Source organism: Ambystoma mexicanum, chromosome 4q, assembly GCF_040938575.1.
Source record: "Ambystoma mexicanum isolate Mex_15411 chromosome 4q, UKY_AmexF1_1, whole genome shotgun sequence".
Classification (NCBI taxonomy): Eukaryota; Metazoa; Chordata; class Amphibia; order Caudata; family Ambystomatidae; genus Ambystoma; species Ambystoma mexicanum.
Window position 1 is genome coordinate 1,169,569,523 of NC_090928.1, and position 26,424 is coordinate 1,169,595,946.

At 45.1% G+C, this 26,424-nt stretch overlaps 1 protein-coding gene across 2 annotated transcripts in view; it reads left to right on the plus strand.

Annotated features, from left to right (window-relative positions):
- The window catches only part of MOCS1 (molybdenum cofactor synthesis 1), a 497,242-nt gene that overhangs the window by 227,011 nt on the left and 243,807 nt on the right, over nucleotides 1-26,424 (plus strand). For both annotated transcript variants that reach the window (XM_069608747.1, XM_069608746.1), the window contains exon 6: nucleotides 16,997-17,108. In XM_069608747.1, coding sequence (XP_069464848.1) covers nucleotides 16,997-17,108 — 112 coding nt within the window. The remainder of the gene's footprint in view (nucleotides 1-16,996; nucleotides 17,109-26,424) is intronic.

The following is a 26,424-nucleotide window of genomic DNA, read 5'->3' on the forward strand; positions in this document are numbered from 1 at the left end:
TGCTTTCTAAATTAACTTAAAATAGTCCTCTTCCCCCGACTAGCAATCACAGTGATTGCCACATCTCCATGGTTCATAGTTCTCGAGTCTTTACTCTTTTGCCGTTCGCAATGGTTTTTAATCTTGGCACAACGTTCGGGGGGTGGGAGGGAACTATGCTATCCCAAAGCCCAAAACTTTCCCCAATCATCCCCCTGCCCACATGCTCCCTGACCTCAAAACTACCCAATTTACACCCATTATATCATTTTAGAGCACTTTCCAATGTAGATTCGGAGCTGAAAAACCTTTCCGCCAACAATTCAACATGGGAAACATAACAAACATGTTGGATACAGGGGCTCTGCACTCTGCACCAAAGTAAAAAATAAAACTATGTACAGATTGGTACCAAATAAACAAAGGATTTCCTTCAAGCGCTTTGTGACCGACTGTTCTTATTTGACTCAAATTCGTCCAATGGTTTGGGCTGTGCACGTGAGCAACCATTGGACATTTCCCCATGGAAAAGTTAAAAACACAACCTTTATATCTTTTGAACCGTAACACGGATTTGCACGAAACTTTCCATTCCTGGGTGGACCAGGTCCTAATATAGAAATATCAAATGCCGTTCTGATCCATCCTACGGCTAACAAATTATTATCCATAGAGTATTCGGTTTTCTATGGACGAAAGGTTTTGCCTTCACTGGGACGGCGGTATGTTTTCACACTCCTATTGTGCTCTTTTGAAATACCCTGGAGGGAAAGGGGAATGGGACACATATATTTACATATACATTTATATTTTACCAATATGTCTGTGATGAAAGGGCTGTGTGCCTAAAATCACTGCATTACGCTATGTGAACGTCAATTAATTTTCTCAACACTCACCCTAACATTATACATGGTGCATGCTTACGAACATTTTACTCATTTGGGCAGCCTAAGGCTCTGAGGGTGAGGATAAAAAGGCTACAACATCTTTTCCCTTCATTGAGGTGTGAGCTGTCTTACTTTTAGTTTCTGGAGAATTTTAACAATCTGGCTAATTCTTAAAAGCAAGCAATACAGTGTAGAGACAAAGAAATGGGGCTATTGATGGTGGTACAGTGGTTGCTGCTTAAGGCCTATTGACGTTGGAGCCCAGTCAAAGGAAAGTGTGAGACCTGTCATGCTTCCAGCAGCACTTCTAAAGAATAACAACAAATTCTGCGGTGGTGACCTCCTCCCATGTGTCCAGGGGATGGGGGCCGCTACATGATCTTGGGGGCGGCTATACAAGGGAGGATCACATGGGAGGAGACACCTACCGGGGCATGTCATGACTTCATTGGATGAGACATGGTATCCCCACTTTCTCATGAGGAAGACCCCCTGTTACCAAATACCCTAATGGCCTATTGCCATGCGTCTGATCTCACCCTCCCACCCCCCTTAGGGAAAGTAAAAGAACCTTTTCCCAACATCCTACAAATCAACCGCTCCATTTCTGGTTAAAAAACTAACTGCCCTAAGAATACTATGTCTAAAAGCTCAAGAATACCTTTACCAACAACTCTAAGAAAACCACCTTTAGTGTTAGATCTCTTTCAGATAGAACTGGTCTTCCATATGACATCTTTGGAAAAGATCCTGCAACCATTATGCAACAGAAGCCAGTAATGGATTTCAATTCCCCCATCCACCCAGCTACTGAGAGGAGGAGGATGACGGAATTGACACAGAGAAACAACAATGTTGAGCGCGCTAGTTGTTGAATGAATGTACCTATTCACAGGACCTTTAAATATGTGAACCAGAAGGTAAGCGGCATCTCAGGGAAGATGTGGCGGCTTCAGATAAGACAGGAAGTGCATGCCGGCATGCAAAAGCTGGAGGTGCAAGCCGGTGTGGTGGAGCGAGGGAGCTCACTGGCATAGAAGGAAAGAGACCTGGTGCGAGTGAGGCGGGCCGTGGAAAAGACAGGAACTGCAAGAGGTTCCCTGGGCGCCTGGCAGCCAAGAGAAGCAGTGCGCTCCTTAGCGGAGAAGCAAGCGTGCAGGAGCGGAACCGCGAGGAAGCGTGGAGAGACGTCGGAGCCGCCCAGAATGGGAAAAAAGTGGCAAAAGTATGCTGCATAAGTGTGAGCACACCCGAAAGGGTTACCAAGAACTGGTGAGTCTGCCAGAGCAGAGTGGAGACCCCGGGACATTTCGGCAACTGTGCCAAAGAGTAATAGAACATTGTGAAGTCATGGAAAGTGAAATGACAAGAAGAATCTTTATGAATTGAAAGATCGAAGATTTTGAACATTGTGAAACTACTGAAAGTAAAGTAATAAGAAAATTGTTTGCCAAGTAGATATACCAAGCCAACCAGAATGGTATAGGCTATTTAGGGATGAAGAGAGTCTGTAAGATAAAAGTCCTGGCAAGCATATACCAGGCAGTTGTGACCATAGAAATCCTGGCAAGCATACACCAGGCAGTTGTGAATACAAGAGAAGTCCTGGCAGGAGAGTATACCAGGCAGCTGAAGGTGCATGCAAGGGAGTATACAAGGCAAATTGCAACGGGTATTAAGCAGAGACAGTGTTTGTTAAACAAGGATGGAACTTGTGCTACAAAAATGAACTCTTTTGACTGAACAGTGTTTGTCTAACAGGATTGTTGTGGGCCAAGAAAGATGCACAGGAACTGTTCAACCCAGAGACATGTATGATACCAGTAAAGAATACAGGGGAAGGGATTACTCCTCTGGAATTAAGGTCCTTTACAATTTGGAGAGCATTTACTTTGGAGCTATACTGTTTTTGTTTGAGAACACTTTTGCCAATACCCAGTTAAATGCATTTCCCTTATCACTTTATAATTGGTTTTAGTGTGCAAGACTGGATAGAATGTTTTGGACCCAAGGACAGCTTTTTTGATTCATGACATCCTGACAAAGATAGATCCTTAGTTTTTGGTTTTGAGGTAGGGAAACTCCTCATCAGGATAGCTTCAGAGAAGCATTTCCCCAACCCATTACAGTTTAATACGTCTTTAACCAAAAACATGACAACTTTGTGTCTGACTTTTATTTTTGACCCCTCACAAAACACTGCAGTCTACACTAGTCACATGCTGCCTTCACACATTTCACTCCATGCCTCTGTCTCCTTCGAACATCCAGCAGTTGCCGGTATTTTGCACAGGCTCAAATAATGATTATGCCAGACTAATATCATAAGTGTGCTGGAACGAATATGACGATAACCTTGGTGGTTACCAGGCCATAAGGCATCCACAGAATGTGCGCAGAAAGTGGCCATCTAACTTGTTGTCCAAAGCCTTCCACTTTGTGTGAACAACAGAATGCGGTGAAATTTAGGAAAATGTGGGTTGGGACCTGAACAGTATTTGCCTTCACTAATTCCAAGCCCTGCTCTTTTTTTAACTCCTAGATTTGTTTCCCGACCACAGAGTAACATGCACAGTAATAGAAATCTCAGAGGAAAGAAACACGTCATTTTTCCCCCCCAAAATGAAACTTGGGGTTTCCTTTCCAAAGAAAACAATGATTGTCTTTTGAGAGAATAGTAAATCCAGGCTCAGCAGAGGGTCCTGTCTGCCATACCTGTTAGTGCTGTTGCTGTACACTCCTTCCAGGGAGCAATAGGTCCCTGGACTCATGGAGAAAGCATTATTTTCTCCTGGACTGTCCCACCTCAGAAATTACTGTCTCTTCGTCCTTTCCTTCTTTCCATCCCGCACGGCTTCAGGCACACACATAGACACGTCTTACTCGGCAGATGCCATGGGGTTCCATCTGCAATAGCCATTTGTACTAAGGGTAGGTAAGCGGAAAAGGTAGAAAAATGTGGATAAGAATATCTCACAACGGATGCCGACAAATCTTTTACGCCTCACCCAAAGTCTTGGGTACACAGAAAGATTTGCTCTTATGTATACAAACATTTGTTCACATACCCCGTTTGCATTAGATCAGACCAATTTCCATTGCAAACATACAAAGGCCGTGGAGACAATTATGAATTCATATTCTTCAGTGCAATCTAGTTATTTTATATACATTTATTTACACATACAAATGTGCATACACAATTCTTTGTCATGCACATGTCTACAGGCTAACCCACGTTTTGTTGGTACACTGATACCATTAGTGTTCCGGGGCACACCACCTTATTCAATTTTGCACACAAGCCTATTAATATGGCTGCAAAAAACAGTTGTTTTGCATTCTGTTCGCGCATCCATCTTTGCTTATGCATACACACATCTTCATATCTGTGCACACAAGCTTCCTGATGCCGTTAAACATACAGGCTTCATGCCCTAGGCTTATGTATACATATACCGTCTCATCACGTGTACGCAAACATGCTTCTTTCCTTTCAGCACACCCACAGACCTTTTCTCTTAGATACACATGCAATTATTCCTTCCCTGGCCACTCTGGGGGTATACATGCATGTTTCATTTTGGGAACACTCACTTTGTCCCTTTTAGGATACACATGCAGACTTTGTCTGCTTGGTACACATGTGGAATTCTTCCCTTACAATGCATGGGTATCTACAAACCGGTTCCATCGCATTACTCTGTATCCTAACTCTTTCACATGTATGACTGCACAACCCGATTCCACCTTCTGCATGGGTACTGTGACAAAGTCCACAGCCTAATTCGGGGGACCACCAAGGAGGTGGCTCAGTGGCCCAGGTGCTTCCCAAAGCCAGTGGGTTATTGACCTGGGGGGTGATATGGTGCGTAAGCCCGGGTCACCTTCCCATGGTTCCCATCACATGGCAGGAGATAGTCAAACAGTACTACTAGTGGATGATCCCCCACAAATGAGAGCTTAACCTCCCTCTGGATTGACCCAAAACCTTAGGGGAGGGTATAGTTTACTCATGGGGCTCGAAAATCAATCTCAGAAACCCTATGCTCCCACTGCGAGGCTGGCTCACCCGTGGTACGTGAATCTATGCCTGTTGGTGAGCCCATCTTGCACAGTGTGCACAAACAGTGGGCTCGCCTGCAGAAACCATAAAACACCAGTTCTTCACCATTGGATTTCTCATAGATTCACATGCTTGAATATTCCCAGTCGTCAGCCTGGGAATCCTCCAGTAATTTAAAAATGATATATATGATAAATGTTTCCCCATATGGAAAGCAATACAGATTGTCAATTATGCCTGACAAGGCACTCACTTATGTAGTCCCTCCACCTCACATTGGTCCTTTATGACTCCAACTAATCAGGCGGCAGGGCTTAATCTCCACCCTAGCAGCCATCTTCAGATTTTGAGTTGTAATTTACTTCATATACGATGACTGCCTGGCCTTGGAGCAGTCTCCCAGGGGAAGTGGGCGCATGTTAATCTATGGAAGATACCAATGCTGGAGAAATACAGTTACAGGTAAGTAACAAATACTTCTCCAGCATTTGATCTTTCATAGATTCACATGCTTGAATAGAATAGCAAGCAGTGGAAGTATGCCACTTACAGAAACACACATAGGTCAAACACTGTACCCTAAAGAGTACATACATCCCTATGCATGCTTGAAACTGAAGGGAAGGAGGGATGAACAATGGATGCTAATGCCATACGCAAACAGGTGATGCAAGACCGCCTTGTCCAACTGCTGACTCCCTACTGACATCTTTCTCGAGGCAGTAGTGTTTTGCGAACGTCTGGAGCGTACTCCAGGTCACTGCCCTAAAGATGTCCTTTACTGTCGAACCCGCTTGAAAAGCCGATGTGGCCGCCCTTCCTCTGGTGGAGTGTGCTGTAGCTGGACAAAGTAGTGGATTGCCCTTGAATTGGTGGCAATGAGCAATGCAGTTGGACACCCAACCAGCAAGGCTGTTTGGAAATGCTTTGCCCCTTGGTGCGCCCTGCGAAGGCCCCAAAGTCTGGAGGATTCCCAGTCTGGTGGGGAATATTCAAGCATGTGAATCTACAAAAGCTACCAATGCTGGAGAAATACAGTTACTGCTAAGTAACAAAGCCTTCTTTCATAAGCACCCATTGGGACTCTTAACACAGGAGATGACCTACAAGATGGTGGATGGTCCTGATAAATGCTTGGTCCGGTCCCTACTCGCCCCACTAAGTTGAGAAGTTGGGAGCCACATCCAGGTTGAGGCTACCACTGATTTGCAATCTCATGGGGATATCCTTACCCAATATCCAGCCTAAGGGAAGTATTCACAGCACTACAAAATCCCTTAAGGTCACTCAGTGTGGGCTTTTGGGGCAGAAGGTTATGACAGGCAGTTGAATATGTTCGAAGAGCGATACAGGGATTCGCAAGGGGGAATAGCATGTCACACAGGCTGTCGGTACTGGCAAACCTTGTTTCCATTACTGTGTTACTACTTTTGGTTACTTTTGTTTCACTTGTGGTAATTTTTTATCATTGTACAATGCAGCTTACACTGCAGTACAACAGGGTGCATTTTTGTTTTGCCCCAGACTAACACTCAGAGGATTTTTGGTTACTCTAGGCATGCTAAAAGGATAGGCTGGTGGCAGCAGTGACTTTTCCCCATTCTTTGGGTATTTTTCGTTTTAGCATTACCGTGTTTACCGTGTTTGGCTACCAACTGTGGCTACTGGTCAAACATGGCCGTGCCACGAGAATTTTCACCTGTTCTTTTGCCATCTTGTCTTTTAGCCTTCTTCCTGAACTGAAAGGCCAGGAAAATCCTTAGAAGGACTTCCAGTGCTCCGGAAAGCAGAAGCTTTAGGCTGGCTACTGGAGGGCTGTGTGTGTTTGCTGGCAGGATGTGGGTTGGGTCTGTCAAACGGCAATCCACAAACTGGTTTCAGTCTGTCTGAGTGGTATGCATGAATGTTCCCGCCAGTGGTCCTGATGGGGGGGGGGTGTATGTGTGTGTGTGTGTGTGTTTGTGTGTGTTTGTGTGTTTGTGTTAGTGTTAGCTCTGCTATTTGCTAGCAGAGTTTCTTACCTGGCTTTTAGGATAAGAGGACCTCTGCACCCATTCTTCAAGAGCTCCTGGGGAAACCTGAAGAGGCCAAGTATCCTGACCAGCTGTGTGACGTGCGGAGAAACCTGAGACCTGACTTAAGGAGGCCTGGCAACCAACTTCTGCTGCTGTCCTGGAGGAGCCCTGTCTTGCTTGGGATCTTTAGTAGTCCTGCAAAGGAGCTACGAACCTTGGTGTGGAGGGACCATCCATTCTCAACGTCTGCTCTGTGCCCTGTCAAAGGAAGCCTTCGGAAGTGCCCTGGAACCGTCCTGTGGATGACCAGCTTTGTTTATGTGCTGCCGGCGTCACTGGTCTGAGTTTTGGCCTACAACTTGGGGGATCCTGAGCTGGCACCACAATACTACCTCCTACCTCCTACAAAATGTTGGCGTCCTAGTATCAAGGGGACTTGAGGTAGGAGGGAAAGTCCAACCACGGCTGCTGAGTCCTTTGTACTGTCGTGCGCGGTGACCATCATCTGTAAATTGCTCATCTGACCCGAGTCCAGTCCTGAGAGGGGTGATTTTCTACATTGTTCGACCGAGGGTCCTTGCAACAGTAAAAGACACCAACTGGATATGAGCTTGAACCTGCAACCCTTAGGAATCGGGACTGCCATTTCGGCGGGAAAAGCAACGTTGGACACTCTTCCTTTGTTCTGCCTAGTCTGGGGAAGAATCTGAGTACATGGGGTAAGTTGCAGAGTTTCTAACCTAACCCTATACACTGATTATAGACATCAAAGCCTCAGCCTTCAATAATGCTTTCTTAGAAAAGCAATTTAATCAAATTGTTAATGGCCCAACTCACGCTAAAGGACAAATTCTCGATTTGATCCTAACATTGAATACCACTGTCCACCTAAAAGACATTATCGAGCTATCCTGGCCCGACCACTTTCATCACGTTTGACATCATCACAATGAGGAACCCCACTCCTCCTACCCTTTCCACACTACCCACCATGATGAGAAATTCAAGGAAACTGACCCCAGAAAATGTAACGCCACTGCTAAATAAACTATTAAATACTCAACCACTGCCTATGCATAACCCAGAAGTGATTGCACTATATTATCACACTTGCCTAAAGTCAGCGATTGACAAAATAGCACCACTCAGATCTAAACGACCTAAACACAAGCCTAGTAATACCTGGTTCAATGATGACCTCATCGAACTCAGAAGGAAAAAAAAAGACCATTAGAACATCTTTTCAGAAAAAATCCCACCAGTGAATCTAAAAAAGAACTTCAACTAGCCGCCAAATCCTACAAGATGAAAGTATACACTCAGAAAGTTCATTCACTTAATACACATATTGCTAATGCATCCTCCAACAGTAAGGATCTATTCGCCATCATTAAGGAATTGGAAACACCTATACATGCTCCCAGTACAGTTGTAATAAGCCAAGCATGGTGCTTCACTATTCAAGTTGCCTTAGCTTCCAAAATTAGCACGCTGCAAAATAAAATTGAAACCCAAAGAAAATACTCAGCACCTCCTCCAAGACAGCCTCATTGTCATCTACAGACCCCGCAACCAATATACCAGACTTCCACTTTGTACCAGTGACCATAGAACAAGTACAAAAAAACTATAGCCTCACTCAAACCTTCTAATTGTAAAGGAGACCACTTCCCTGCAAAAATTAGTTACGGATTGCGCCCCCACACTAGCACCCATCTTTACTAACTTCGTAAATGCCTCCTTCAACACCATCCCGTCCAACATCAAAGAAGCGTGGGTCACCGCCCTCCTCACAAAAACCCACCCTAGATCCCACCATTCCAACTAATTATAGACCCATCACCACAGTCCCTTTCCTTCTTAAAATCATAGACAAAATTGCCTACACCCAAGTGCAAGCCCACCTCGAAAATAACCAACTACTAGGAGAAAGACAATCAGGTTTCCGCCCTGGACACAGCACCGAAACAGCACTGCTGGATCTAAAAAACCAAATGGACGCGGTCAGGCACTCAGCAAATGTATGTATCCTGCTACTACTTGACCTGTCCGTGGCATTTGATTTAGTAGATCACAGCAAACTGTGCCAAACCCTAGCAAACTATTTCCACTTCTCCAAGGAAGCTACCACATGGATCAAATCTTTCCTTTTAGACCATACATCAAGAGTAGCCATAGGTGATACATCAGCTGATCCTATTTCAGTCCAGCTGGGAGGTCCCCAAGGATCCTGTCTCTCCCCAACGCTCTATAATGCATATACCAAATTACTCTTTGCAGCCTTAGACGCAATGGGAGTAATCTACGCTAACTTTGCTGACGATACACAAATGCTTATCCCTATCTCAGGCAACCTAGAACAGGACACCAAATGTGTGAACAAAATATTCGCAATCATCCAGAACTGGATGGCAGCCAACAGCTTATGCCTAAACAGAGAATAAAACAGAGATCCTCATAGTAGGACCTACAATATAAAACCATAGTCATTGACAAAACCCCTATCCCAATTTCAAATCAAGTAAAAACTCTAGGGGTTTACTTGGACTCGAGTCTCACTATGTGTAAACATATCTGCGCCCTTGCATCAACCACAGCCTATACCCCCAAACTTATCACACTGAGTCGCCCTTTCCTTACTCAACAAAATTGCATCACACTAGCAAGAGCCCTCATCTTAACCAAAATCGATTACTGTTATAGGTACCTCGAAAAGAAATATCAATAAAATGCAGTTACTCCAGAACAAAGCCCTAAGATCAGCCTTAGCTTAGGCATAAGAAAAAGGGATCACAAATCACACCACAGGAGAGAGGCACATTGGTTACCTATACAAGCCAGCATACTCCACAAGACGCTCACACTCCCAAACAAATGTGTCACAAGTGACGCCCCTATATACCTCAACAAATGTTTAAAACTTAAAGCTACAACCAGAACCCTTAGATCCAATGCAAATTTACAGCTATACACCTCGCATTTCAAAAATGTAAGAACAGGTAGCTTTAGTTTCACTGTAGCAGCCCCGAGAATTTGGAATTCAATCCCACCCAATATCGGCAATGAGCCATCCCTGAACAAATTTAAGAAACTCCTCAAAACCTGGCTCTTTAATAAATACTAATTACCACTGTCTTCTACTCATTGTAAATATTCTGTACCTCTGTAACTATTATATATGTAACAACTAACAACTAAGTCTAAGTATTTTGTGTTAATTGTACATGCAACAACTAAGTCTAAGCATACTTGTAACTACGCTGTGATACCCTTGGGTTTGGGCATACAACAAACAAATTGAATAATGCTTATTTATAACACTTTTGACTTTGCCATTGCTTGCTTGTGCAAGACATCTGACTGTTGGGGCTACTTTTGGGCAGTAGTGTCACTTGGACCCTAACCCTAAGAACCCTTCACTGGACCCCAGAGACCCTACCTGCATTTTCTCCTGCATCCTACATTCTGTGGAACTGTAACCTGAACTATTGGGCACAAGGCCCCAGGCAATTTAGGGCTGGACACTTTTAGTTGGGGATCATCTCTGTCGACCCTTTTGTGCATAATACGTCTAACCTTTCCTTTGCAGGAGTTTCTGATGTGTATTATGCCCTATAACCAAGTGAATGTATATATGTATTTAGTTTGATAGTGTTGTGTGATGTGTCTACCTGCTAGTAGTCATTTTTCTATAGTGTTCTTTAGCCATAAATAAATAACTGTATTTTTTTACATCCTGTCTACGTGTAATCTGTGATTCCCATTGTGTGACCTCATTGTGGACCCTTTACAAGCTCACCCCCTCTGAAGTACTTAGCCTAGACCGCCTGTCACTGCTACCTAAACTGGTTTCGCTACGGCTACCTACAGTTGTCCCTGTCACAATATAGGTTGGCCTTTTATACATCTGTCCACCGGGCCAGAGTATAGAAAATCAGTCCTAACAGCAACATCAGGATGTGGTAAAGAAGTAGTATGCCTTGCTTTAAGCTCGGCTCCAACCCTGTCCTTAACCCCTACCTTACCCTTAAATCTACCCCTAAATCCTTACCCTGCCCCTAGCCCTAACCCAATCTGTTACCCTGCCCATGATCCTAACTGTAACCTTGATCACAGCGCTAATAGCCCTCTTCTTATGAAATTCACTTAGCCCTTACTGGGGGAGACCATATGTAGCCCCCCCCTTCTGTTCATACCCTAATTCTTCCACTACCCTTTTCATTACCTTTACCTTTAAATGCAACCCTAAACTAAACCTGAACCCTAACCCTGATGTTAACGCTAACCTGATCCTAGCCCCAACTCTATCTCTAGCGCTAAACTTAAGGTGGATGATGTGAAGATGCAGACAAAGAAAAAGCAAGAAGTAAATATCTAAACAAGTGAATGTAGAAGCGTTAAATGTAGAGTTTTTTTTTGGTGAAGTAAAGTGAGGGAAAACAAGGTTTGGGCATAGAGGTGCAAAATGGTGTGCTCCAGCTCAACCCCAGAAAAGCTCAGGTAGTATTTGCAGCTGGTGGCTAAGTGATAGGGAGCACCACCCGTAGATTTCAAAGACCTGATCCCGGACTAGAATTATAATTTCACCTGGGAGTTGCAGGTGGCTCTTCAAAAGACTCTTGGCGCCAGATAGTCCTGGAAAGCCCTCAACTAATTAGTCCCCAAGGACCCAAAGCGACCCTGTGATTAGAGGAGTTCTCACCACCAGGGCAGAGTCTTTGGTTTGTCAGTCTTTTTGTTTTCCTTCATTGACCTTGTTTTGGCTGTTCATCCTGTGAATAAGAACTTAATCATACTTCATGCGGTCAGTTGTTTGTGTCTCCCACCTAGGCTGTGTTATAATGCACAGCCTGGTTCCTCCCAACTGACTTGTGGGTCCGCACAGGGGCTTTGGTGTTCTGTTCTCAAGTGTTAACATTCGCTAAATCCATAATTCACAAATCCACTCTTGCTCTTGGAAAACCAGCGTGTCTGACTCGCTCATAAAATAGGCTTTTGTGTATGCAGGTCCACAACCAGCCATGCCTATTTGCTTTTGTACGCCGCACCAGTTACTTAATCTGCACAAATGAATGTTCTTTTATTGGCATCAACTAAAAAAAAATCCCTTTTTTCAATGGATCCAAACACTTTAACAATTGTGATCAACCTCGATCTCTCTCTCGCTCTCTCGCTCTCTCTCTCTCTCTCTCTCTCTCTCTCTCTCTCTCTCTTTCTCTCTCTCTCTCTCTCTCTCTCTGTCTCTCTCGTTCTCCAATATGACAATTTTTGAATGAGAATCATGAAGGAATGTTTGGAAAACCTGATCGATCTAATACAGGGCTACTTGTGTTGTATACTAATTTTATGGATACATTCCTTAGGTAAATATAAATGGATGCTACTATAACTTGCGTTCCATCGACTCGGGTCTGGAATATGTGGCATATATGAAGTTGGACTAGGCCCTGCTTAAACCTTTTTAAATTTCATGACAAATAGAAGAAAAGATTGCTACTTACACATAACATACAACTATACATCATTGCCTAACAGTGTAGTGAAAGATGGTTGCTCGTAGGAATACACATCATATTTTCATTGTAAGTCGCATACACTAAAACTTCAAGCAGATCTCATTCATTCACCTCTCGTTCGATCGCAAAGGTATGTACAAAAAGGCTTGACTTCAAGGTAGAATCAATCCGCATTGTAGTTTTTCATTGTGTAGATATCCAAAATACATTTTCTGATATTAAATCCGTATTTGCTTAGGATATTATTTAGGCAGTTGTGGTTTACTCAGTTATACCCGCCTTCTTGTTTCGGTATCTCACCTTAAGTGAGTTGGCTAGGGGCACAGACTTCTTTAAGGCCTCTGAATAACATAGAATGAGTGGCAAAACATCTCAGCAAGTTCCTTGCTGAACAATGTACTATTCGCTCAATGAAGGAGAATGATTGGGTAGATTACTTTTGTGGTAATCCATTTCTTTGTCTCCTCCCAGCACAGTACCGGATGGCATGAAGGGGATCCTTAAGATTTAGATTTCTCGTAGGCAAAAGGCACGTGATTGTCTGAATGTTCAGTGGAGGGTTGATCATATGTGGCTTTAAAACTCTGTATAGCATGGCCGGTGTTTGAACGTGGGGGATCTATTTAGTGGACAAAAAACCTTTTATTGGTCAAAGTACAGTAACAACTTTACTTGAACTTATAACAATGACTGCTCATCCAAAGTACAGTGCGTGCGGCATCCATTCATTGAGCCAACTATTTTCAAAACAAAGCTTTGTTGGCTTTGGTAGACTTTCTAATTTGTTTTTGACTTCTTAGTACTCTCAGTGAATTTATGAAGCTGATTGCAGCAGACACTGCTGCTGGTGCTACTTGAGCTTGATGGATTAAAGACAAAGTGTCAGTCCTCTGGCTCACCCTGTGACAAACCGGCCTGTCGCCTGCTCCAAAGACAATACAGACTTTCCATCCACACCAAGAAAAGGGCCCACATCCAGGCATGTTTCTCTAGTGCATCCAACAACTCTGCTGAACTCTTTCAAATCTGCAGGGAACTAGCCAACCCATCCGCAGTCTCCTCCTCACCCCTCCCCTCCCAAGCACTCTGCAATGCATTGGCCTCACACTTTAATACTAAAACTCAGGACACCCTGAGCACCCTTGCATCCCTCTCCCACGACCCCTCCTCCACTCCCATGCCCCCTTTGGCCTCCCAGCCTCCTTCCTCTGCTCTCTCCTCCTTTTCCCCGGCTCACCTGATGAGATCACCAGATCTGTCCGCTTCATGAAGGTCTCCTCCAACAGGTTTCCCCTTGCACCTCCAGCACCATTAAGGACAACATTGGCTCTCTTGCCTCCGCACTTGCTGTTTTCTGAATCCACTCCTTTGCCACTGGATCTTTCCCCTGCTCTCTCAAGCACTCCCTTGTGCGCCCCCTCCTGAAAAATCCTTCAGCAGACACCACTTGCCCAGGCAACTACCGCCCTATTTCGATCACCCCCTTCCTCAGGAAACTCATGGAAAAACTGGCCTTCCCCCAACATATATCACATACTGAACTTGTTGGTGGTCTCTGTGACCATCAATCTGGATTCCAAGCATTCAGAGGCACAAAAACATCTCTTCGGAACACCTATGAAGAACTGCTTGCATCTCTGGATTTTAACTCCAGCTGTCCTCCTTCTACTTGATCTTGCCTCAGCCTTTGACATGGTCAACCGTTCCATCCTCCTAAAACGGCTCCACGATGCTCTGGGTATCTTGGAGCGGGCACTGGACTGGCTGACTTCCTTTCTAAGTGACCGTCCAGCACAGGTTATTCTGGGCACCTTCTCCTTCCCATCTCTTTCTCCACCTGTGGTGTCCCCCTAGGACACCAACATTGCCCCTTGACACTTTAATACTTACTTGGCTCCACTGGCACTTCTCATTTCCACCTTCTCTCCTAACTCCCAGTGCTATGCAGATGACGCACATCTCTTCTTCAAACTTTCCCCTGAGCCTCTTACTACTTCACCCCAGACTGCCTATCTGCCAACCAGTCCTGGTGCACTTCCATCAATCTATGCCTCAATGCCATCAAAACTGAGATCCTTCGTATTGGGACTCCTGCTCCCTCTTTCTTCCCCTCATTCCAGCCATCTTCTATGGGCTCTCCTCCCATCTCCTTCATCTGAAGCCAGAAACCTTGGAGTCATCTTCGACTCCTCTTCTCTCTCCTTCCTCCCTTACATTCAGGACATCGCCAAGAAGTCCTACTTGCAACTTTTCCATCTCAAAGCTATTCTGTCTTTTCTCACTTTCCCCCAGAAGCTCAGTGTCACTAGAGCTCTTGTTATTTCTAGGCTAGAATACTGCAATAGCCTTCTCTTGAATCTATCCTCTTCCTCTCTACGACCTCTCCAGCTAATTCAGAATAGGGCAGCGAGGCTTATCCTTGGTCTCAAGCCCAGGGACTGAATCATTCCTGCCCTAAAAACTCTTCCCTGGCTCTCGGTTGCTGCAATGATTACATTCAAATCCCTCTGCATCATCCATAAGGCTGTCCGGGGCAAGGGACCACGCTATCTGCAACTTGCTCTTACTAGATAATCTCCCTCTAGACCTCTACGTTCCTCTGATACCAACTCTGTGTGCCAACCGTTTCTCTGAACAGAGGGCTGGAGCTCGATCTCTTTCTTCAGCTGGCTCCCTCTTATGGATCAGCCTCCCCCCTCCTCTTCGTCTTCAGCCGGACCTCCTGAAATTCCAGAAGCTCTTCAAGACTTTGCTTTTCACCTCCTCCTTCCCTTCTTCCCTCCTCTGCTAACCTCACAGTCGCTGTGATTGGTGACCAGGGCCCTTATGCATCCTTTGGGGTTCTGGCCCCGCACACCCAAGCACCTTCAGCCTCTGCCTACACACAGCACTTGCCTTGGCACCCTCTGGCCTACGCCATTGTAGACTTTCACTTACCTACTTATTGAGCTGAACACTGCCTAGCACTGCCTGTACTGAGCACTTACACCTACTGCTCACCCACGAGCACAAGCACTCCAGCACTTACCCTCCACTCCCTCCTCTCTCTCTGCCTTTGCATGCTCTGAATGCTCGCAAGGCCTAGTAGGTCCTCCTTGACCCTCTAGTGTATTAATTGTTTTCAATCCCATGTTCCATCCCTGTTTGCCCTGTGGGTGCTTTGAAACACAATTTACTTGCTGTATAAGCTCCTAGAAAAATGCACAATAAATAAAAAATTAAAAAATTGGATGGTCTCATGTGCTTCCACTTGCTCTGCTACCATGGCGGAACAGCATCCCTTAGCCATGCTTTGTCTTAGTATCACAAAGAGTAAATTACCCCCTCTCCCTCGGTTCATCATTAATTTCTTATAAACGTATTTCATTCCTAAGTTGCAACAGAGCACTTTCCAGAGAGATTTTTTTGCCACCTATTTGAGAGGTAACGATTTGTTTAGTAAATATTTTTGAGGTTGGTGCTGTTTTGCTGGCATTTTGGAGGTATCATGTATTCCAGTAGCATGCCACGTGGCATAGTCTGTTATCTTAATTCACATCCCTTCAGGGTGGTTTAAAACAGCCCTCCCTGCCTGAAAAACATATGTTGGAAAGCTATCTGGGTAATTTCAGATAGTGTAATAAAAAAACCACCCTACCAGAGTGTGCCTTCCGCCTCTTCATTCGAGCATTGCTTCACGCCAGCACACAGCTCTGAATTAAAATACTTGGCTTGCCGTGCCTTAAAGTAATTGGCTTTCTATTGTCTAGAAAAGGTAGAGACTAACAGTAGCACATGTTTAATTACTGCGGGGATTTGTAGGTCGTTGTAATGTTTAACACCTATGACTAAGGGGGAATGGGTCTGCCTGTGGAAACTCCAGGATTTGCCAATAGAACCGTGTGGTGTTGCCCAAACTAGATTACAGAAACCGGGGTTTGCTGGAGAGTGTGATGGCTACAAGTAATCGGGGTGAACACTGTACAATTTATTTTTCACATATTTGCATTTCACACATTTACAGCTTCCGCACATGGGGGTAAAGGGATTTACCAACCTATGTTTGCAAACATTTTAAACCCTACATCAAAACCAAGACCTCCAGTTTCCAGTAATGCAGCCACATGAGCATTTTATTTTTTCTAAAATACCTTTGTTGGGATCAGCCCTTTCAGGTGATGGATTTACTTTCGTTTGATAAACTCCTCTTGTCATCAGGTGGAGGCTTTTGTTTAGGCCAAGGCCAATGAATGGTTAAAATAGAATTGCCCCAGTGACCTGCAGCTACAAGAAAAGGACTGCTAAAATGATTTCTGCTGGCGCTATTTCCAAAGTGAAATTCTGAACATTTAGATCTTCGTATAGGATTTACTGCTCTCGGGACAGCCTCTGCCCCTTAATAGTCTGTCTCTCGCAGCATGTACCAAAAGTTGTTGTTGGCATGGTTATAGGACAAGCTGTGAAGCCTTGAACGACATTAGTCGAGTACATCAGTGCTTCTTTTAAAGGGATTGTGCGTGCTTCATGTGTTTTTCCAATCTTCCCTCCCAGGTGAACTGTGTGGTGATGAGGGGCCTTAATGAAGACGAGCTTCTGGACTTTGTGGCGTTGACCGAGAAGCTTCCCTTGGAAGTGCGATTCATAGAGTACATGCCATTTGATGGTGAGTACCGCTTGGTGCTATCATTAGCTCTTTCCTCTCCTTGATAGAGGGACCCTTTGCTAGGGGTATGCACCAGTTTATTTTACTACCAGCACCTTTTCACCCTTCTTGGGCTCTAGAAGTGTTGATGCTCTGACCTCTAAATGCCTGAAAACCTGTCATTGTTGTTTATAGATGGTATTGATGGGCGGCGGGGGTGGCAGGAGGGGGAAGGATGGTGGCTTTTATCAAAATAACAGTTTTAGCTCGAAGCATTTTTCCTGCCTCCACTTGTCAAATGCTGTATCTCCTTTAATGCTAAGGTAAATACACACTGATTCAATAATTGTAATTTTTAATTCACTTTGCAGCACCATAGAACACTAATCTAGCCTCATAACTACTCATGCACACATCCAGCCTTGCTCTCATTCCTTCATACATCAGTCTTCACAATGCTATTCATTCATCCACCACTTTTGCAACCTCCCTAGCCCTGTCTGCTTTTCCATCGCTATATCGCCTAAGTGTTTCTGTGCATGAACTCAGAAAATGGTTCCAACACACAACAGCCAAAACAATTGGTTTTGTCAAGGTTTGTTGTTGCTGTTTAAATCTTTGTCTGGGTGACCCTACGGCATGTTAATATAGAACCCCTCCCCCCCCCGACCCCCTGTCAACATGTGAATTTACAAGACTCTAAACTGTAAATACTCCAGGCCCTGTTCTACATTAATGTGGAACATGCAAAAAAAGTTTTAAAATAACATTGCACTAAATCTCCAAAACTAAATATTTAACGGGAAAGGCCTAAGGACCATAGAGGTATGGGGGGATAACAATGGACACATTACTTGGTGTAAGCCATCAAGAAAACCTAACCTAGATAAGGTCACACCTACCAATCCTACAACACACACATCCAGCAACCACATGAACAGGCGCAGACAAACCTCTCTGTCTCCAGACTTTGCACTTATTGATGCCTCCTCAACTTCCGCTCTGCACACAGCATCCACAACCTCATAACAGACAGCGGTTTAAACCCCACCACCAGTCCAGAATTACCAAAGTACTCCTCTCCGATTACCCTATCGTACAACACAGCAGAATTGAAACCCAAGCCCTCCCTCAAATTCACCTCCCACTCCCAATGTACTTTTCCTTCCATGCACTATCCATCCATCGCAACTCGCCCCAACCCCCTATTCTCCACTACTCCCACCTTCCTGCATCTCTTCTGACTATACCGCTACTGTACCTCATTCATCAAGGAATTGATAGGATCTCTCTTCCACCAACAACACACATATACTTTGATTTAAACCTAGGTAACTAATTAGCCCTCGCCAAACAAATCTCTCCACCCCAATGCCTTATCACATCACATCACTAAAGAAACACACTGAGCAGGTAGCATACTGACCCTTCCTGTTTGCCCTCATAAAGGCCACCCAAATCCGAACCTGGGTAAAATGGACTGACCACTTGGTGAACCAGTTTGTACTTCACCCTTGCAAACTAATTTAAACATACCCGACCACGCCCCCTGACCCACCCTCCAGAAACACTAAGCAGATAACACACCTCTCTGGCTCGCTCCTCTCATTTTTCTGATATGTTCTAGACACTGTTACTAAACTAACCACTCTCAACACCCTCCTATCGTCCCCAACTGGAAACAAGCTATTTTTAAAATCATAAATTCTCTCTCCAAGCATCCCCAATACCCACCTGTTCTCCTTCCATACATGCCTACATCAGAATCATGAGTGCGATGCTGGAAATGCATCGGAGGGACAAGGCCTCCGTATCCTTGTCCTTTACTGCTTTTTATCGTGTGTTCTGTCGTGTTTTCCGCACAGGAGTTCATGTGGGACTCCTGGCGGTGCAGCTCTCTCCTTTGGTTTTGGTGAACAGAACCATGAGATACCCTTATCACACCCATGGGTAGGGGTGCAACCCTGTGCCCCTAGTGTATGTTTTTGGGCACCTGAGGGTGACTCACAGAGCAGGGTACGGGCTGGTGGCAGCTCTGTGCTGAAGCGACTGGTGCCCTGAGCGTCCTCCATTTTGGGATGCCCAGGCCCAGGCCCTGTCATTGGAATCAGTAGATTCCTGATGGAGACAAAATGGCCCCCAAAGGCCTCTTGCCTTCAATCGCCTGTTACCTTGATCTTCCTGAAGTCCCGGGAAGCCCTGACTCTGTCCCTTCCCCCTGACTGGCTGTTTGGTGGAAGTTCCATATATGGTAGTGTGGGGAAGTGGTGACCAGACAGGCTGGAGCCTTCTCAACGACCGTATGTTGTGGGACCTGGGTGAATGGAGTGTGTGACGAATATACATTCTATGTTGTGACTGTCTAGTATCTGGTGGTTGACACAATGACTGAGACAGCCCTACCCGAAACCGGTATGAATGCAGTGTGGAGTGTTGAATGGCACGGTACTTGTCCCAATGCACATAACTGGTTGTGAGTGTCTGGAGAGAAGTGAATTGCCTCAATGCACCGTGTGCCTGATTGCCTGCCTGCCTGCATGAATGCCCTTAGTCGTGATTGGATGCTTGAGTATGACCCAGCGGAATGAATGGGAGATCAACAGTATATCTGGGGACCTCTCACTGCTAGGAATCGTGTTCAGAAGCTGAAGTCCACTACGACGAGTAACTGGAGTGAAGCTTGACCTTGAAACTCTGCTGGACGAGAAGAATTGCTGTTGCTCTCCTTCACAATCTGAAAGTTGCTGTGTCTACAAGGACTGACCCAGAGAGGACCTGGTAAGGCATCCTCTTCCCGAGCTACGAGGGACAAGGGATTGCTGTGGCACTCCAAAGAGAAGCGCCCGGACTGTTACCGTGCTCCCGTTTTGCCTAAGAACTTCATTGATCAAGGATGATCTCGTCCACATTGTCGCCGCTGTATCCTGCTGGAGAAGGCCTGACCGTCGACGTGCCGAGGAACATCCGCCGGTGGGTTTCCCGTCGCCCAAGGACCGCAGAGACGCCGACGACCTTGCTGGGCCACAGTTCTTCAAACTCTTTGCGATCCAGAACTATCGACACCAAGGTGCCCCGCCCGCCTCTTCCTTGCAGGATGTTTACGCTTCTCCATCAACGAGCACCGCTAGGAACGACGCGGCCACTTCAATGTCGTAGCTCGACCTGTTCTCCGTCGGACGTTCGACCTGTGACTCCTGCCTTAAAGGGAGGGCACTCGAGAAGGGCCATCGGTTCCCCGACAAGGAACGCTACAACGCCAGGTACTTTGGGGTTGCAGAGCTATTGGGAAGTCTAGTGTGAACAATATATGGACTGGGCTTGCATCTTTATTCTACAGGTTGCCCAGGTGGGGGATCCCCACACAGAGCTGTGTTTAACGGTAGTGACCAGTATTCTGCCAATTGTGTCAACCATCTTGCTTTCCTTCCTCTCTCTACTGCTGGTTGACATTTTACCATATAGTTGATGCACTTTAATGAGATCTAATAATCGTTGTGGTACCACTTTAGAACTGTATATATTTACCATTGTTGATTTTCCGAGCACACAGTGCATTATCGTGATATTGTATATACCTTTGAATATTAATTATATAAAGACTATGTTTTAACTGATGCAGTTTGCAGACTTTCCTTTGTGGGTGCTTGGAATCTACACTGTACTCAAGAACCAGCCCGCATCACCTCCTGAGAAGCTAGGCCTTGATTGCTCGACCACGATACCAATAATAGAGAATCTTGGCGGGGGTCCTCTGTGCCTCTCCTCTACCATATATAGAGAGCGGAAGTACAGATACCTCTCACCGGCGTCTTTACAATGACCTTCAACAACACAATTGAAAAGATCAGGACCACATTCCTACAACATAAATCCCAAACAAGTTACATGTTGGGAACATTTCACCCCCATCACAATGAACTAAAAGCCCATGCTCAACATGTCAGACTGACTTCCTTCCTGAGTGAGCCCCGCCCTCTACAAGCTGAATGGAACTGGATCTCTAGCCCTGCTACGAATGGACCCTCATCACTTTCTCAAGGGACCATGCCGACATCCATGAAAGTCTGACAGCTCGCACCTCTTCTAGAAATAAAAATAAACCTCTGTAGATCCCTCACTCCCCAGACTCTATTGCCCCCACACTGTCCTTCTAGATCTCGCCTGCCTCCTGGAAAAATATGTAACCACAATACTACAAAATAAATAACGGACCAAGACCTCAGCAACCAGACCTCCGCTCAGGACATAGCACAAATCTGCCACCCATCACCATTGTGCACAATGATCTACAGCAGACCAAGGATCATACTTGCAAGTTTTGTTGAAACTGTCGCATTTGACACAGCCAACTACAACATACTCTTTTCTATCCCGTCTGTCCACTTGGGTATTTCATTGTCTCAGCCCTCAGTTTGTTCGTTATTCTTTCTCCATGACTGCACTCACTTTGTCTCTTTGTCTCCATGTCATCCGCTTGCTTTCTATTCAACTGAAGAGTGTACCATGGCTCATCTCCCGTCCATGTCTTCTTCAACCTCTGACACACCCTCCCTAACTAGGCATCCCCCTGCACAAGTACGCTGATGACACACAACTATGTGTCGGGGTTGCCTTTTTCAGGTCTACACTCTTGCCAAATGCATGTCTATCATCTGGCTGGATGTTCACTCTCTTCTTTAAAGTGAGCCCGTCCAGGACCTCAGGACTAAAACAGCTGGAAGCAAGCACTTTCATTGAACAACACAACAGTGCATGTCTCCAAACCAGTGAAATGTCTCAACTTTACTGTTGACGCCTCACTCTCGCTGAAACGAAACATAGCTACCACGTGTGAAGGCATCATGAAGCAAGACACAGACAACAGGGGAACTTTTCTTAGAAAAATACTTTATTGGTCTTTATTTGTCAGGATGGTGTAAGGTCTAACTTGCCCTATGCTAAGGTGGGATTCCCTACCTAAAGAAACTAAGGCCAGTCTGTGTCATTAAGTTCAACTAAAAAATCTGCCTGTGTCCAAAACCTAAACTTGCCCTCACAACTAAAGATATACAATGTGTAGGGATATCAGCACTAAAAGAAATGGTGTTAAAAAATAAAGGTCTGAGCTTCGTTCAGCTCTGGCTTGTTTTCAGCCTTGCCATTCCCAAGATCAAAATAGTACCAATAGGTCTCGGGGTTCCCTTTCCCAAGTTCCACACAGTTCAAAAAAACCTTGGGGTTTCCTTCTCCGAGGTCAAACACAGTTCAAAGAGTCTTGGGGTTCCCTTTCCCAAGAAGGTAGCTCCTCCAACAGAACTGCTATGAGCTTCTACACCTTTAAGAATGCCTCCAGTTTACCTTTGTAATCCTCTGGAAACTTGAAATAGTTGAAACTGATGTTTGCTTTCACTTCAGCACTTCATATGCAACACAGCCTTTATAGTGTGGCTTTCTTTGGTCCTTTCTCAAGTAGGGGCTACTCCGCCTACGTATAGTTGTCAGACCACACGGTTCACCCATTGTAGGTCACGCAACCGATAACCCATGGCACTTTCTCTTTGTTCATGTAAAATTAAAGAACCATGGGGAAAGAGGGCCTATCCATCATTATAAATGGACAAACAGCAAATGTAAATTCACCCAAGAAAGACAAATCAAAGAATCCTGTGACCTGCAAGACAAGAATTTAAACATTAAACGAAAGAATGGCCTGTGCACGTGTGAAAAGAAATGCAACTTTAAAAAGCCACAGTGGAAAAAGATATCACTGCTCACACAGAAAATGTCAGGGAAATATGAAGTGGAGGATGACCAAGGCAAATGGATAGTATGTTTCAACCTACAAAACTCCAGTCACCTTTGAAGAGACACTTGCAGGAAAAAACAGTTCTGGCTGGGGGCAGGACACTCCACAATTAAAAGCCCTGCTTCCAGTTGGAAGTCGCACCTACCAGCAAACAACCCTGCAATAAAATGTGATGCTGCAGAGGGCATCATAATTCCCTGTTCTGCAGACATGAAGGCAGGAGCCCAGAGATTTCAAAGAAGGGAAAGTGTGGCTGAAGCTTGACCAAGAGGTGTGAGCCCTTTCTGCACCCACTTCAAAAAGCAAACTGCAAATTTCAAAGGGACTCCTAAAAACCCTCTGGTCACAAGCTGACCCAGGGGAACAGATGGCTGTGGTCCTCCCACATGTTGAACAAGACACACCCAATCAGCATTAAAAGACTGATTTAATTTTTAGGCATTTTGTGCAGCAATCAGAATGAGGATTAATTTAATTTCATGCCATTGTTCATGGTTTTAAAGATATAAAGAGCACTTTCCTAGGACTTTGGGGACTGTAATGGCCAGTTAGGCTAGTTTTCTGGCTGATCGGAACATGTGACAATTATGAGATTTGATGAAAAGATGGATAATTACAGGGTACTCCCCCTAGATTGTAAAAGTAGCGATGTAATTTCTGCTACATAAGGGGGACTGTACTGGGACACAGAGACACACACAAAAAAACAGGGAGACAGGAGAAGTAGGACGGAGAGAAGGCTGCTGAACCTTACTATCTTTTAGAGTGCATTGACAAGACCCCTTGTCCTATCTGTCCAGAGTGCCCTGAGATCCAGCTGGTTTCCCTGAATCCTAAACCAAGGCTTGCTTGTAAGTAGCATTTAACCCCAACCCTAAATTGCATACGCCATTTATTTTTGTAGTAGTACATTTAATCCAATACCCCATTAAAAACCCCAAATTGCCAGTGTAATCCAGTCATCTCCCCAAAGAAGAATATCTTGTTTGCTTGTGTATGTTAGCATATCTCCTTTGAAAAACCTCTCAGTTGTCTGTGCAAATCCCTAGTATTGTTTTAAGTAAATTAATTAATTCCCTGATTGAAATCCATGGTTCAAGATTGTTGCCATTCGAAATCAACCATCGTGTTTTTATTTAATTGTTAGTCATTAAAGGGTTGCCTCAAACTACCAAAACTCTATCTTCTTAGTACTCCCAGACACAACTCTTTAACCCCTATTCAAAACACAGCAGACAGATTGATCCTTGGCCTGCCTAAACACTTGCACATCACCCCAGCCCTCGCCCAACTGCACCAGCTACTCAACAGACAATGTACGCTGTCTGGTTTACACAGCTCTTACACATTACTCCTTCCTCTACCTCCACAACAAACTCCACACACTACACCAGACATTCAACTGCAATACAATGCCCCTCTCATAAACTAATGTCATTTCCCCAGTTTCCCCACTTGCCTCTGGAATGTCCATCAGACCTAAACCAGGACAGTCCCTTCTATGTTTACCTTCAGGAAGTTAAAGAAAATACCCACCTACCGCTGCTAAGCCCGTTGTGAGTCATTCCATTTGATGACCCTGGGGGCACCTGGTCCAACTGTGGTACATAGGGCTTCCAACTGAACCTCCTCCGTGCCCACTCCTCAACGTCTTGCATACTTTACTAGATGCTCTCCCTGCACTAGTTTTCTTCCTCAAACTGCTGTAAAGTGCTGTACAGAACCAGCATTGGCAATGCCAACAGTTTGGGCTTTTCTGTAGCCATGGGAAAGGCACTTTCCAGGCACAACCCTAGTGGAATTAACTGCCCTTGATGTTAGCAGGTGCAAAATGGTGCAAGCAAATGGGCATCTAATAACAGTTCCTGGCAAATGCCTAATACGTATACACATGCCAGAAAACTGTTGGTGTTGCCAATGCTTTGTTTCAGTGAGGTACACACAGAGTGCTTATAAATCGAGAGCCTGCAAGACATTTTTAGTACACCAAGAGTGGGTTTACAAGTGCATAAGACGACTGGCAATCAATGGGTGGGCACATAACCAAACACCTACAGGCTGCAAGTCCCTACTCCATATGCCATTCCCCCATCTGTACTCTAATGCAATATTTGTTTATAAAGCAAACTAATGAAATGACAGCAACTGTACGTTTCAAGCACGCTCTCAATAGTTTTAGCATTAGAGAGCAGGGGACATGCCCATACCTTAAGAAAAAACTTGGAGGCACCTCCTTCTACCACCAAGCCGCAAAAACCAGGAACAACATCCCAAAAGAAATAAGACACTGAAGATCACCTAAAATTCAGGAAATCACTAAAAACCTGGCTCTTCAACACCACAGACTCTAACTGAAAACATACAAAGAGAAAAAGGATGACTAAACTGAAAAGGACACAGACAGCCCCAGAAATGACTAGGAAGCTCCCACGGCACCTGAACGGGTGACACCGGATAGACTGGAACACAGGCGACACACACGGAGACCGAGTCAACTACCCCAGCCAATCCCACTCAACATCTCACCCGCCCCTTAGTTACCACCAGATACCACAGTGTTGTGGAATTGTCGAGATATTGGCAATTCACCACACTACCTGACTTCTGGACATCGACAGGTGCACCGGCCACAGGAGTATGAAGGGAGGACAGGGGGGGGGCTATGAGAGAGCCAGATAGAGGTGGGGGCCAGAGGAGTAAGGAACCTTGGAATGTCAGATGGACCCAGATCTGGACAGAGCCAAATCGGGGGAGGCTACGCAAACCCAGCGCCTCAATTCAGCATAGAGATGCCAACTAACCAACTCCACTAACAATTTCCCCTCTGCATACACCTCTCAAACTTCAAACCAAACACAACCAAAACCTACAGCACAACAAACCGCACAAACTTCACTACGTTGCAACAACAAAACAAAAAGACACATAGTCTTTGCACAACAGTACACAACGGCTACCGGCCGCAAACACCCCAGGCCCAGTCAACGGACCCACCGGGCTGAGGCCGCCAACATCACATCACTGCTCTCTTGCACTTTTCCTGTTTCCTCCCACTAACTCAACCTCCCCTCCTCTTTCAGAGCCGCCAGAGTGCCAGGGGACCACTCCGGTGGTTATAGTGCACGATACAAATGTCCTTTAACATTAACATTACCATTCGGAAATACCAGTTTTAACCACACGGTGGAATCAAATGCACATGTCTGGATCAAATGCACATTCCTGGATGGAGAAGGACGTATTGGCGTGGCCAGTTCGGCGCGGGCCGATTCGGCGTGACCTGTTGGTGCAGCGGACATTTTGGCGAGCCCAATTCGGCGCAGGAACGTTTTGCCGCCGGTATGTTTTGGTGCGCGACACTGACAATATTTTTCTTTTAATGACAGTGTCACGCCAAAACATACTGAAATATGGAGCACTTAAAACCTTATGTTTTATATGAAAACTGTTGGCCATTCCCTGCAAAAATATAATTTTATCTGATTTTGCTGAGCTTTTAAGCTCGCTGCTTTCATAAAATGTGGAAACCCATGCATGTGCACTTGGGCATAG